A 15,374-nucleotide genomic window follows, 5' to 3' on the forward strand; every position below is an offset into this window, starting at 1 on the left:
GGGACAGTGTTAAGGAAGGCTGGCCTGGGGCATTTCAAGTAAATATTACCAGGTTAAAAACAGGGAGTGCCCCAATCTAACTGCAATTCTAACATTCTCCAGAGTGAGGTCTTTCATCTTTAATTCATCTTCCAGCTCTAGCTATTATTCAGGCAATAAGAAAACTAGGATAAAGCATTTCAAAAGATACACATAATGTTTCAGGCTCAATAAATCCTTGTTATCTCTTGGTCTTAGAGGGGGAATATCTAAAATTGTAAATGCATTTACTCTACTGCATAGCACAAAATGGGAGGAATTATTAATGGCTAATTTTATCCATTCCTGGGTTGTTTCTTTTTACACGTAATGATGAAATTAAAATGAAATATCTTAAAGATACTTGTGCAATCAAAAGAATAAGAAAAACCTGATTATGTAGGAGAAATTGTATCCTGTTTATAGACTGTTTCCTTTTTCTTCTGTTTTGCCTTAGCCACCTTTTTTGCTTGTGAAGAATGGAACTTTGAAGAGCGCAAGGCTTATTTTCACAGCCCACAGTATATAACTATGTCAAACACACTTCAAAAACAGTTGCAATCTTCTAGTCATTAAAGTGAATTGTTAATGGGTTTTACCAACTTGATAGCTAAATAAGGCTCCTAAAATGTTTCCCAGCAAAATCTCTTCTGAAGTTTTGTGAGCCTTGGATAAAGCTGCTTTATTATTATTTTTCTTGGAGGACATGAAATTCTGCTTCTCAGTTATCATATTTATCCAATTCGAAGCAAGAAAGAACTAATTTATTTTAAGTGCAAAACCCTGTCAGCTACAGTCTCCTGCTAGCACAGTGGGTTTTTGTTCCTTGTTTGGGCTCTGAATTGGGCCATATGCTTAGCTACAGTAAATTGCATGAGAAACTGCAACAGAATGTTGCAGGGGATTCTTCCCAGTTTGTAACAGGAACATTCCTCCTCAGGGCTGCAACCAGCATGGAACAGGAGCTTTTGAGAAGTGTATTAAATAAAGCAGTTTTCAAAGAGTCATAATAAAACTTGGTTGAAGAAATATTGTGGGGTATATGACCTCAAACTAGAATTTTAAAAATGGCATGTTGAAAATCAAATTTAGCTTTGTCAAGGAAAAGAGAGCTTTTATCTCATGAAACAGACAGGTCCAGATCAGAAATATAGAAAACCTGATAGAGTGAGCATCTTTACATTTAAAAATGCTAAGATGTTTTTGTTTCCACTGTGCATAAGCAGGGGGAGGTAGAAGGTAGAAGCAAGCACACATTGCTTACAAATGCTAAATTCCTTAAGGCAACCATTCCGGTTAATGTTGAAAACTACCCAGGTTCAACTTGCAGCCACTGATGTTTGAAAGCAGGCTTCCCTGCTTGGCCTGATTTATTTCTAGTCTACCTCTCTGCTAAAGACCTGATCAGCAACTAGTGGCTAATTTTACACCTTGGCCATTTTTACGGGGCCCTGCCCTTTAGATGGTAGCAAGTATGGCTTCAAAATGTGGTAAGCCAGCTCTGCTCCATATGGTGGCCACCTTCGTGTTCTGCTGCCCCAGAGGGACCCTGGAATTCTGTCTCAAAATCCTCCCCTGACACCATCACTGCCAGTTGTGCAATTTAGCTTATCTGTCCAGAGTTGCTTTTGTGGGGTTTGTGCTAATTTTTGCCTGAGATACAGCCATTAAAACAGGAGCATGATATGGGCTGGTCGGGGTTGTGGCTGATACTCATTTGGAATTGTGGGGCAGAAGGCAGAGAAGCCAACAGTAGGTGGAGCCAGAGCCAAGGCCAGGCTGAACCAACTCCCTCAAGTTTTTGCCCTCTTCCTCCCTGCTGAAATCTATAATGGGAACACTGAGACAGAGGAGGAGGCAGCTGACAGCAAGGGCCACCCTCTGGCATTACTAAGAAGGGAGACAGTTGGGGGCCAGTTGGATGAGCTTCCATTGGCTGTTCATGCAATATGGACAAGGAAGGGGAAGATTTTCAGCCTCTCATTAGTACAGGGATGTCCAACAGGTAGGTTGTGATCTACCAGTAGATCACTGGACATCTGCGTAGATCATTGCCACCCCCCAAAGAAGCTGAGCAACTGTGGCTCCCCTAAAAAAAGCTCAACGTTTTACCTCCTCCCTGAAAAAACTCAACAACTTTGACCCAACCCCCCCAAAAGGGGGTAGATCACTGCCAGTTTTCAACTCTGTGAGTAGATCGCAGTCTCTTGGGAGTTGGCCACCCCCGGTTTAGGACATTTCAGCCTCTCTTCTTTCATAATCAAATATAAATAGGTGCTGTAGATGTGCACCATAAAGCTGGCCATTGAATGTATAATTATACATTCTGTTTGACTACAGGGTCTATCTATTTCTCTTATTTTTTCTAAGCACCACTGCTTTCCCATCAAAGAGTGGCACAATGTATCAATAAAGTGTTTCTAACGATGCCGGCTGCACCTTAATCGGCAGGGTGCTTTCTCTTTTTAAAATGCCTCTCTATCAACTTTCTATAACCATAGATTATAGAGAGGGATAAAAACACATGTTCTACATAAGGTGCCGTGCATACAAAGTAATAAATACTGTATATGTGAATTGCAGGTTCTTTGCCATTTGTGCTCCGAAGGAATGGGAAGTATAATAGAAACAAAATTCAGCCACGGAGTAGCGGATGTGCAGTAGAGAGACTCCATTATCTGAACTGCATTATCTGAAAAACAGGCACAAAACCCTCTGGGCTCCTTTCTCTGCAGAGATGAGCCCCCATTACATTCAGCGACAGTATATATTAGCACTAGATGGATGGTTACAGCATCTTTCAGTTACTTCTGCACCATCCCTAGTCATCGCAGGTTGTTTTCCCTTCCTCATCCATGAAAGTCCTGACCAAATAAAAAAAGATTTCACAGTGCTTTGAAAGCAGGTTGCACACGTGAAGGATGCAAGAGGAAGCTTTGGGCTTCCATCCCTCCTTCATCATACGCAGATGAACTGAACTTTAGTCCAAACTGAGGATCACACAATCAAGCTACTCTTTCTCCTTAAAATAATAGGTTGCACGATGAGTGGGTCCCAGTGGTGACTGGTACCCATTGGTAGGGCAGAAAGCAAGGAGACCAACAGTAGGTGGCGCCAACAACATCTGGAAAAAACCCTGTTCGTTACAGATTTTCATAATAGGACACTTCCTGGGAATGTGTATTTTGCCCACAGAATATACAAAATGCAGTTGAGATATGCACTGTGCCTGAGGTCTGTTGAAGATTATGCATATTGACCAGAGAACGTACAACAGAGAAGGTTGAAATATGCTGAAATGGCAGGAGGATGTACAAAATTTAGTTGATATATGGACATTTTCCAAAGCCTGCTGGAGATGATGCATATTGACCAGGCAATGTGCACAGTTCCCTCTTCATGACTGGGTTATGTGCACATTCTCCATGAGGCACAATAGCAGGTTGTTTTGCAAACTAACTGCTCAACTGACACTCCCTCTAACATAATGCAAAGTGAATATTGGGGCCTGTGCACATGGGCGTATTCATGCTGTTTCCATAGTAAGTAAGCAAATTTTTATTTATACCCAGCCCTCCCTGGCCAAGACCGGGCTCAGGGTGGCTAACATCAAATATCAAATACATTAAAACACAATCAAACAATTAATTAAAATACAGCTTAAAAATTAGAATCAGGATAAAATTAAATGACTGCCCATGAATTACAACCATAGGGGTTGGGAACCTCAAGTATTCATCAGGGCCAGCTATCCATGTTGGTCCCACATGACCTGATAAAGGGGCCAAAGAGTAATCCCTTTCGAACATTAGGCCTGGGTAATGTATCAATCCATTGTCCAGGGCTGATGTGAGGACCAGAGTGCAATGGCGCCTTCACCTGGTGGTATATTGTAGGTGGGGCTTGCCTGCTGGTGCCTTACCTTCCATCTCTGGCTGCCTCCTTTCTCCCTGCGCTGGGCACTGGTGGCAGGTCCACCCTGGCACCTTGCATGGTGGGGTGAATCTCCTTGTTCCTCCATCTGTGCACCAGGAGGGAGCTGCTGCAGGTTCATCCCGGTGCCCCGCAGGGCTGGGGCCGTTGCTCCTTCCTTTTCAACATTGTGATGTATCACTATAGCATGATGTTTAGCTGATGATACATCGCAATGTTGAAAAGCTGATATTGCCAAGTCTTATTCAACATATGCCCCTCAGGCAAGCCCAGTGGACGTAGTGAGGGGGCAGTATTCTCCAAAATTACAGTGGTACCTCGGGTTATGTACTTAATTCATTCCGGAGGCCCGTTCTTAACCTGAAGCACCACTTTAGCTAATGGGGCCTCCTGCTGAAACTGTTCTTAACCTGAAGCACCACTTTAGCTAATGGGGCCTCCTGCTGCCGCCACACCGCATGATTTCTGTTCTCATCCTGAAGCAAAGTTCTTAACCCGAGGAACTATTTCTGGGTTAGTGGAGTCTGTAACCTGAAGCGTATGTAACCTGAAGCTTATGTAACCCGAGGTACCACTGTATTCCTCCCAAACCTGTTGCCATTCCAAAATTGGAAGAGCATGAATTAAAGTAGAGGAAGTAAGAGTGAATATATGCCAACTATTAATTAGGAGTAACAAGAAACACCATAAAGGAAAAGCAATAAAGAAATAAATAATAAATATTCACTACTCATTGTTCATTAAATAAAGCAACGGTAGAAGTTGATAGAATCAGTGGCAAACATACAGGTCCTAGGCAAATGGAACAGGAACATGAGTGAGATTGGTGAAACCAACAAGTATGATGAGAGATAACCAGGACCAAAGCCACAAAGGCATTTAAAAATGAATCAAAGAAGTTTTATGTTCAATCCAATAAGAAAGAGGGAGCTAATGCAAAGCTGCAGATAAAGGAAAAGAGCAACCAAACTGAAAAGAAAGGAAACTTCAATAAGCAGAAGAAATCACAACCGATATTAAAGGCTGCAGAGAAGAGGAAAACCATGTTAATGAACATTGCAATAACAGGAGGTCCATGGGCCTCTGTCATGAACTGGCAGGATGACGGGAAGAAGAGGAGAATATTGATCCCGATGAGGGTTGTAGCTGGGACTGGGACACACTGGGGCAAGCAGGGGATGGGGAAGGAAGTACTCACAGGGTGACAGAGGATGGCGAGGGGATGGGGGTCAGCGAACAGGAAGCAGGGCAACAGGACCCATCAGCGGAGTCAGAGGGGCCCCTGTCCCCACAAACATGGCAGGCTCTGAGGCATGGGGAGCAACAGGATGGCTGAGGCAGGCTGTGGCAGGCAATGGCCCACAGCCCAGCTTCCTTAGCTGGCCAGGTGAGGCTCACTAGCTCTGGGAGGAGCTGGAGTCGGCTTGAAACAAGTGAGGGTCACATGCCTTGTCAAGCCCAGATGCTGCAATCAGCATGCAAAGTACAAACGGGAAGCAGAGCTGAGGTGCTGTGTCTGTTCAGCTGCCCATGTGGATGGACATTGACTTGGGTGCTCCTGGACCTCTATGGGACTGTGCTTCGGGTTTGACTCTGGACTAGGTTTGTCATATTTTGCAGAGCAAAAAAGGGGACACTATGACAGCCATTCAAAGCAAATAAATGCAATTTGTCTCAAATTTTACCCCTGAAAAAGAGGGTGTGACCTGGGGGGGGGGGAAGGCACATGGGAACCCTACTCTGGACTGTATCCTGACTGCTAGATTTCAGACTTGGCTACTTGGATTGACCCTGGACTGTGTTTCCTGACCTTTGAACTTTAGCCTTTGCTTGCATGGATTGACCCCCAGACTTTGAACTTTGAACTTGGTAGGCTGAGTAGGCCAGGGGCTCAGTACATCCTCTGGGAAACTGGAGCCTAGTTTAAAGTGACCCAAGCAATGCTGAATGCCTAGATCAGGGTTAATATATATTTAGGTCCAAACTGTTCAGATACAAAGCTTGGATCTGGGGAACAACTAATATCATCACCACACTGACAAATAAATTGTTTCTACTGCAGCAAGGCTCTTCTCGTAAATTGATTCAAATATGGTTTATATTTTAGTAAAATGTAAACAGTTGTCATCTGCTGGTTGTTTTTTTTAAAAAAATACCATTTGCTCACCGTTAAAATATTCAGTCCCAAAGCATTTAGAAACTTACACCATATTCCAAAGAAAAGGTTAGGAGGAAGACAGCACGTCCCAAATGAGATTATACTGTTCTTCTTTTCTCAAAATCTGACTTCATTAGTTCAACTGCCGCTAGAAAGATTTAACTTGTATGAAATATTTTTATATGCCGCAGATCTTAAGGTCTTTGTAACTTAGAGACATTTCTTTTAAAAAAAAAGGAGTTTATGGACTCCTTTTCATAAATTAGCAATAAATTTATTTATTTAAAAGAATTTTAGTTTAAATACAGCCACCACGGCTGCAACACATTTTCTTCACACAGACCAACATAGTTTCTTTTTATGGACATTGAAGAATACAAAATTTATCCTATGTAGGAACGGGATCTACAACCAGAGGGTAGATCTACCACCTCAAGATGGACTTTGCTTTTTGAGGGTTATAACCAACTATATGCATAGCCCTATAAAGACTTATGGATCAGGCTTCTTCATTAGTCTGAGCAACCACGAGACTTGCTCTTGCTGCCTGCCTTTTCCTCTCCTGTCCAGGAACCAGGCCCTGCTGTATTTTCTTTCTGAGCACCCTGAAAGAGACGTTTTCCTCATTGCACTGAATTTTCTTTGTCCCTCTCAGAATGTGTGGATCCTGTCATCTGTGTGTGAGTTAGCAGCCAGATAGCTTACCTGATTCATGTACAGAAATTGTTTTCATGTTATCATACATCTTGGTCATTAGCAGTTCAGAAAGCTGGAGCTGAAATTGAATTATGCTGTCATTTGACAAGTTCAAAACAAAAATGTCAGGCAAGGGGCAAATATTAAGCTCATGTGTGTTTCATATGCAAGTGAGCTGCAGCCTTTTGTTCTTTCTGAGAGACGAAGAAATGTGTGCCTGGTATATGTAGATTTTTTGTGTGGATTTGCATTATTTTCTCCTCTGTTATAACTGTTTTTTTTCTGGCAGCCCAAAGAGAAAAGCATTGCTTTTTCGGAAGGCCGGAAGGCCTTGAGTCTAGTGAGAGACTTGCTCAATTTGCTTGACATCTTTTCATTAATTACAAAAGAAATTGGATCAGGGCCTAAGTGGCCACCTAAATGGCTTTATAATGCATTGGGACAAGGGAGAAAAGTGAAAATGGTTGTAGAAACTATATCTCCTAATTTTCCTAAACTGTTATACATGTCCATTTGCTAACTTAGGCTGCCTAATCATTTCCTCCTTGCACAGAAGACTTGAGACAGCAGAAACAGATAGTTCATCACCAGAATGGACCACACAGCTTGCAAAATACACTGAGGGTAGCAACACCAGTGTTGGCTGATCATCATCATTATCATTTGTACAGCACTTTCAAAATATTTCACATTCATTACGTATCTGGTTCCAATCCGTCGGAATCCTGGAAGCCGTGACTCAGGTTTGGGGCAAGTTCTCTTTGGTGAGAGAGCAGCAGCGATTGGAGAAGGTAATAAACAAGAACTGAAACATACATACAAATGTTCATAGGGCAGATGAAGAAGTAATGCACTGAGATATAAAAATAAAATGTGATCAATACAACCAAAACAGTAGTAGCACCAAAAGAGGGAGAGGAAGCACAGAAAAACACATACCCCCAACACCAAATACACAATAGGAAAGGCACAAGACCAAGATAAGGCAAGTAACTCAAGAGAGAATGAGACAGAACTGCAGGTAGGATTGGACTGAGGCAAAGGATGGCTCCTTCCCTGGAGAAGAGGCAAAAGGCTTCAGTGGACTCTGTTGTTTCTTCCAGTAAGAGGCATCATTCCGATGATTAATATCACCCAGCAATCTCAGGTAAAGCATATTTTTTCAAATTTATTATGTGCTAACGTCAATAGATCTAGAGCTCTCGGTGTCTCAATTCTTGCTCTAACTTCTGCTGGGAAGGGGAAATCAGTATGCAGTTCATGGTTTTGATACACAAGCCGATAACAACAAATCTTGTGGCAGCATTGCATTTTTTCTTTTCAATTCTTTGGCATATGCCTCAAAAGGAAACACAAGGCAGGATCCAGACAATATAAGTACAGTGCTGCTCGGACAATGAAGTATTTCCACCTTCCTGGTGTACTCTCCTATATCTTCTCTAGATCAGGAGACCTTTCATGATGGCATAGGATGCAACACAAGGGCTGCCACTGCATATACAAGGTGGGTGGTGGAAATAAGAGGCCTCCTCTTGTGTGAGCTAAACTGTCTTTCGCTCGCAGAAAGAGCTCTCTGGATCACAGCCATTGTGGTGGCTAACTTCAAATGAATAGTCTCCTCAATAATCAGTGTCTCCTTGGCCTTCTAGAAATACTGCAATGGCTGTTTACCTAATTGAGGTTTCATGTACATGAGCAGTGAACACCATTTCGTCTGAAAATCCATTTGGATGGGCACTCTGCTTGTTGGAAGCTGGTCATGCACAGGATGACGCTGGCAATGCCTCTGAGAAGAGAATGTTCACACTGGAACAGAGAAGCTTGCTGGCTCCCTTCTTGGTTTGAAGGCAGAGGAGAGACTGACTTTCTTAAATAACAGTGGTCCATTTCTAAGGAGATTGCTTCCATTGGACTGTCAAGGATGAGGCAGTTGTCATTCTGGAAATATAAATGCATCTTTTGTTCTTTGTGCAATAAGTGTATTGAACAATGATTGCAGGATGGGAGAGATGAAAGCAGTAAAGCACCTATTATATTTCTTTCTTTCTTAAAAAGATGCTATCTAAATGCAAAAACTGAAGATGATTTCAGGTAAAAGTCCCACCTTGCTGCAGGGCTAGTCCAGAAGAATGACAGATCTCATTTCCTGTGACAGGAAACAGCTATAAAAATAGCACTTTCAAAAAAAAAATCCATTCAATTTCTGTATTCAGTTGAATAGTTATATATAGGAATCTATTTTTTAAGTTGTGTGTCTGTGTGGTGCACAGCATCCAGCAGTAACATTGCTTAATTGGGTTGAGTAATGCAATTATTATTATTATTATTATTATTATTATTATTATTATTACTATTACTACTACTACTACTACTACTACTATTACTACTACTACCACAATTCAACCTTTGCTCACATGTGGGGAATATGCCCAAAGAGTAAAGACAGTTGCCAAATAACTGAGGGTGGTTTAAACCAGGGATAGCTAACTTGTTGTCTTTCAGATGTTGTTGAAGAAGAACTCCCAAAATTATTGTCCATTGGAAATGCTTGTTGGGTCTGATGGACACTGGAGTCTGACTTAAACATCCAGAGGGCCACAGGTTATCTACCCTTGATTTAAATATGTCTAGAATTCCAAGCAAATCTTACTCATTTATAACCTACCTCCCCTCACCCAACATAGAACTCAAGGTGGTGTATGCAATGTTCTCCTTCTCCCTTTTATTCTCACAACCACCCTGTAGATCTTGGGAAAGTTGATTGCCCACTATCTTTGTAAGCAATCAAATCAAACTTATCATATGCTCTGCAGAGATTCCAGCTTCAGTTTACCATTATCCCTTGCATTGCAACAACTAAAACAGGGGATGAGATGGCATGGAGGTTGTGGCTGTGTTTGATTCGATAATGGGCCATGGGTCTGACAAAGTGAAACAAAATATGTGAGTTTTCTTTCAAGTAAACCCGTCACATTTACAGCTTACACACAGGAAAAGTACCTCAATCTAAGAATGAGTCGATTATAATCTCTTGGATTTCACTGAAGGCTGAGACAAATGGAAGCTTTCAAGTTCTAGAATTTAACATTATGAACAAGTTTGAGTCACTGTTTTTCAATAAAAGCAGAGGGAGAAAAGGCATGCCAAGAAAAGCCCAAATCCTGCTTTTGATTAAGTGAAACTTTTATTTATTAATCAACTGGAATTTGAACTGTTCAACCATGTAGTCAGTTGAAAACTAAAGTTACCAAGAGTGTTCCTTGCCAACATAAATATCACGTACGGCTATGCTTTCCCATGTGGGTGGATGCTATTTTGAATGAAGTGTTATTTGGAGAAGGTAATTATTCTAATATGAAAAATCATTCCATTTTCATTCAAGTGACTAATGCTATGCCATCATTCAATTTGATTTTAGAAACAGAAAAACATCACGGCAAATGACTCTGCATAAAGTTTCTGTCTTGTTTTATACCCACTTCCAGAGACATCTCATAGCGTCTGCTCTTTTCCTGTAGTTGTGCCATATAGGGGGTTGGCAAAGGAAGCGGCCATGATGTCATTACTGCGAAACAGCTGAAAGAAGGGAGGAATAAGAAGTTATTTCAAAACAAAGTGTCAAATTGCAATAAAGAATAACCACAGCAAATGAGATTTCTAAATAAAATGAAAACTAATTTCAGAAGAGAAGTTCATATAAGTTACTGCCAAGAATGGGCAAATATGTTGATTTCAGTTTCTCATTTCTCCACATTCGCACATCAGCTTGTAATTATTTTTTTAAAAAAAGTTTTCCTGAAAAGATTACCAGCATTGGGAATTTCTCCCAATATAAACATTTAGTATGCAATTTTGCCTAATACACTCTTTCCAATTTTGCTTAATAAATACTGCATTTTTGTATGTTAGTGTCACTAATATATGTCTTTTATCTATACTTAGTGTATCCATTTATGTACACATTACTTGTACATGGAGAACTGCACTGCAAAATTCAGAGATGGCTTTGTTCACATAGTTTCAGAAAGTGCAAATATGCCTTTGAACACATACAAAATTGAATTTCTCCCCCGTACCTAGTTACTGCCGAATGAATATGTGTGCGGTAGAAGGCTCTTACCTGTGAAAGCCCATGTGATGGTACATTTATTGATGTTTTAGATGCCATCGGACTCTTCATTACTTTTGCAATGCATCTTGGGATTTTCAGCTAGTGCAAACAAATGCTTTGTTCATAAGAGTCCATTGCACTTTCACAGTGCTACTATGTGATAGTTCATGCTAATAAATGATAGTTAGCACAAGCAGAGCAGTGTGCCTCTTTGGTGAGTTGAACCCAAGTGCCTCTGGCATCCAGAAATCTCAAAACTTTGATTGCTACACAGCACATATTTTATAATTTGCTAGGTTTTATATTTTACTTGATCTTTACAGCCTTTATCTCAGAGGGCTGCTAGTCCCTTGACCAAGTTATTCTGTAGGAGAAGGGACGTCTATACAAATAGACTGGGCCAGGGTTTTTAACATGACTGTGTGCACATGAGGATATTTAAAGCAGTTTAAAGGTTGGCAGCTCAGTTTAATGTGAATTTAGATTTCTTATGAATGGAAATGTTTATCCACAATGTCTATGAAGGCTCTGACAATCCCAGGACTGACTGATGGCAGTCCAAATAATCCAACACTATCAGCATGGGGGGAATAGTAGGTCAAACCCACTATTTTGGTTCTATCATCACTGCCTAATGGGGCAGAGCCATAGCAATAGCCTTGTGACGGTGGCATCACTGTCATTTTCAGGATTCAGGCCTCATCATGGGACTGAAACTGCCTTGGCCGCATTGGTCGATGATCTCCGGCATGCTAGGGACAAAGGTGAGAGCTGTTTCCTAGTTCTGCTGGATCTCTCAGCAGCTTTTGATACCATTGACCATAACCGTCTAGAGGGGCTGGGGGCACTGTTGTACAGTGGTTCCGCTCCTTCCTCCTGGGTTGTGTTCAGAAAGGGGTGGTGGGGGATGAGTGTTCAGACCCCTGGGCTCTCACTTGTGGGGTGCCTCGGGGTTCTGTCCTCTCCCCCATGCTTTTCAACATCTACATGCAGCCGCTGGGAGAGATCATCAGGGGGTTTGGGCTGGGTGTTCATCAGTATGCGGATGATACCCAGCTCTACTTCTCTTTCAAATCAGAACCAGTGAAGGCAGTGAAGGTCCTCTGTGAGTGTCTGGAAGCGGTTGGAGGATGGATGGCGGCTAACAGATTGAGGTTGAATCCTGACAAGACAGAAGTACTGTTTTGGGGGGACAGGAAGCGGGCTGGTGTGGAGGACTACCTGGTCCTGAATAGGGTAACTGTGCCTCTGAAGGACCAGGTGTGCAGCCTGGGAGTTATTTTGGACTCACAGCTGCCCATGGAGGCGCAGGTCAATTCTGTATCCAGGGCAGCTGTTTACCAGCACCATCTGGTACGCAAGTTGAGATCCTATCTGCCCGCAGACTGTCTCGCCAGAGTGGTGCATGCTCTGGTTATCTCTCGCTTGGACTACTGCAATGCGCTCTATGTGGGAATACCTTTGAAGGTGACCCGGAAACTACAACTAATTCAGAATGCAGCAGCTAGACTGGTGACTGTGAATGGCCACCGAGACCATTTGAAATACCTACATTGGCTCCCAGTACGTTTCCGAGCACAATTCAGAGTGTTGGTGCTGACCTCCCCATCGTTCTGCCTGATTATTATTATCATCAGGAGGGATGGGAGATCAGGACTCTGCAGGGAGATTGATGGGACTCATAGATGCCAACTCCCTGGGGCCATGGGTGACTGAGCACCCACAAAATTCCCCATGAAGGGGTTGGGTACCCACAAATTTCAGTGCTAGGACTGTACATGCTGCACGACACCCACAATCCCGGGCACCCATGGTCCCGGGGTCAAGTTGGCACTCCTGATGGGACTACTATATTGACTCTGCTAGTGTATTTATGCAGCCCCAGCTTCATTGAAACCTCCCCCTCCCTGTAAATGGCAGCAATAGCGTTTCAAGGAGGCTATTCTTGTGGCTCTTGGTCACCAGGGAAACTGCCATCAGGAGTTGCCTCAAGAATCTTTCCCCTGCTACCCACAGCCTCTATACCTTTTTCATTACCCTGTTGTGTAAGCCACAAGAGTGAACTGAATTCAGAGCTCGGTTGTAAACTTGGAAGTGCAGACTGATTATGATATGATAATGTTTCATTTCAGTCTTTTATATAGTTACAAAACTTGACATTCTTGCTAATTTCCAGCAGGTGTAGTTTGTGGAACTGAAATTCTCTCTTCTACACTACTGTTAAAGGTGCAGAAGCCCTCTCCTGTTTTGCACCCTATAGCTGATGTGGCTGATGGGACATAGTTCTGTATCATATTTTCTAAATCTTTAATAAGATTATTGATAGATTTTATTTGATTTTATTTGGTACTTAAATGGATGTGGAAGAAAAGCCACACTGTGCATATTTACTTATCGTACAAGAAGATGAATGTCAACCTCCGGGCGATGCACTCTTGTGTTTTAGTCATTGCAGACTGTTTCTAAAGCAACTGCCTTGCTGATCAGGGTAAGGTTGCCTGCTGTACAGCTTTGAGAGGAGTAATGGAGGATTGCATAGCTGAACTGAGCATCCTGTGGTGAAGCTTCTGGGCTTGGTCTGCCAGGCTCCATGTGGGGAAACTCGAGGATTATGGAAAAAGAAGAATGCAGCCATCACTCAATTTTTGGAAGATTCTGGAATTTATTTGTGATTTTATCAAATGCTTGCTATTTTTGATAAGAAACACATCATATCATCCTTTTAAAAAGACACAAGGTCAGATCCAGGCTAAGTTTGCTGCATGTTTCAGTGAGTTTCAATGGGAACTATGTACAACTATCACTTTCAACCGGTTGTTGCAAAATGTGGTGGTATCAACTCTGCTACTGAAGATCGGAGAATGAGGCAAATATAAAGTCCATACCCAGATACTCATGACGCAGAACTATGCTTTGCAAATCAGCCTGGCCAGGCTAGCTAAGTGCAGAGCCATTAATGCACAATGGTGACCCAAGGGCTGAGCCATAGGAGGCCATTGGCGATGCAAGAGAAATGTCCTTCCCCACACCTGGCTCTGAGAAGTAGACAGAGACAGGAGAATTGGCAGGTTGCCAGGGTGAAATGTGTGTATGTGTGTGTGTGTGATGTCACAAAAAATGTCATTTTTGAAATCTAAAGATGTCCTGGGCACAAGAAGGAGAAAGTAGGCAGAACTCTATGCAGTGCTGGTTGGAGGAGGCTGTACTGTGAGACTGGGAGGAACGACTGACTGCTGCTTTGGATGCCAAGCTAGCTGAAGCTACAAGAGGGGCAAGATATAATGTTCTGCACCCCCTATACTGAACACTTTAGGTGTAAATATGTGTAAAATAAACCATATTTCTTAAGTCACGACAGTCTCTGACCTGTCTTGACTCCCAATGGAAACATGACTCTGGGTAAATGCCTGGAACCCCATGGAATCTTGCTCCCGCTTGGGAGGGATTGGGAATGGCACACACCCTTCATAACACTGTTCTACATTAATATACTTTTTCTTTTGCATGAGCAGCTTAGACATATGCAGGTACTCAATGCAAGAAGCACACCAAAGTGAACCAAGTTTGACTGGGTCAGAACCTCTAGAACCCATATTTAAATCCATTGAAAATGGATTCCTGCTCCATCCTTACATATGAACCACTTTCTTAGCAAAGTAGCTGATGAAACCAAACTACTGTATTAGTATTCTTGTAACAATTAGCAAATGTACACAAGGCTTTTATATGCAGCCCTGAGCAGAGTTTCAGAAGGATGAACTCCTCATCTACCGGTCGTGGATTGGAATCATTTTAACAATTCATTCTAGGGCACATAATTCTTTCAGAAAGCATTTTTAAAAGAACACTATTCACACCTACCTCCTGCTGTGCCTGCCATGGAGAAACACTGATCTGAACTCCCAGTGAGGCAGCATACTCTGTAGACTACAAAAGAGACAGGCATTAGCTTCGGGCCAACCTTTTTCAACAGTGAACAAAACAACAGTAATAGTGCCAACTCTATCAGTCCTAAAGCTTGCAGCTTAAAAAAAAAAGAAAATAAAATACTCATATCATAAGCTGCCTAGGGAACCTAGTGTTATTTTTAGGAGAGTGCTAGCAAAGCCTCTTGGACTGCTGCGTGGGTCTGGTAAACTTTCTGAATGCACATATTGCTAAAACCAGAAGAGCCAATGGCAATACATTGACATACCAGTAATTGGTCTTCTGCTCATTAGGACAGAAAATGGAAGGGAGATTTTAGTGTCCCAATCCTAAAACAAGCTGCAGTAGCAGGTAAGAAGTGAAGTTCCCCAAGGATCTCCATTGGCACCATGAATTCTTAACTTGTCCATAAGTGACCTGCAGTTAGTGGTGGCCATGTTTGCAGATGACAACAAATAATGCAGGGGCAAACAAAAAAGGACTGCAAAGAGCTCCAAAGGGCTGGCAACTGTGGTTCAGTGTAGGTAAGTG

At 42.3% G+C, this 15,374-nt stretch overlaps 1 protein-coding gene across 1 annotated transcript in view; it reads right to left on the reverse strand.

The window, feature by feature from the left end:
• Positions 1–7,744: 7,744 nt before the first annotated feature.
• MALRD1 (MAM and LDL receptor class A domain containing 1) overlaps positions 7,745–15,374 on the reverse strand; it is a 224,678-nt gene continuing 217,048 nt past the window's right edge. Inside the window, exons 40-42 of the mRNA XM_053409891.1 lie at positions 14,778–14,843; positions 10,285–10,381; positions 7,745–8,743 (exon numbers count right to left, since the gene is read on the reverse strand). Coding sequence (XP_053265866.1) covers positions 10,298–10,381; positions 14,778–14,843 — 150 coding nt within the window. The 3' untranslated portion in view covers positions 7,745–8,743; positions 10,285–10,297. The remainder of the gene's footprint in view (positions 8,744–10,284; positions 10,382–14,777; positions 14,844–15,374) is intronic.

The sequence above is a fragment of the Podarcis raffonei genome, chromosome 12 (assembly GCF_027172205.1).
Source record: "Podarcis raffonei isolate rPodRaf1 chromosome 12, rPodRaf1.pri, whole genome shotgun sequence".
NCBI classification, from domain to species: domain Eukaryota; kingdom Metazoa; phylum Chordata; class Lepidosauria; order Squamata; family Lacertidae; genus Podarcis; species Podarcis raffonei.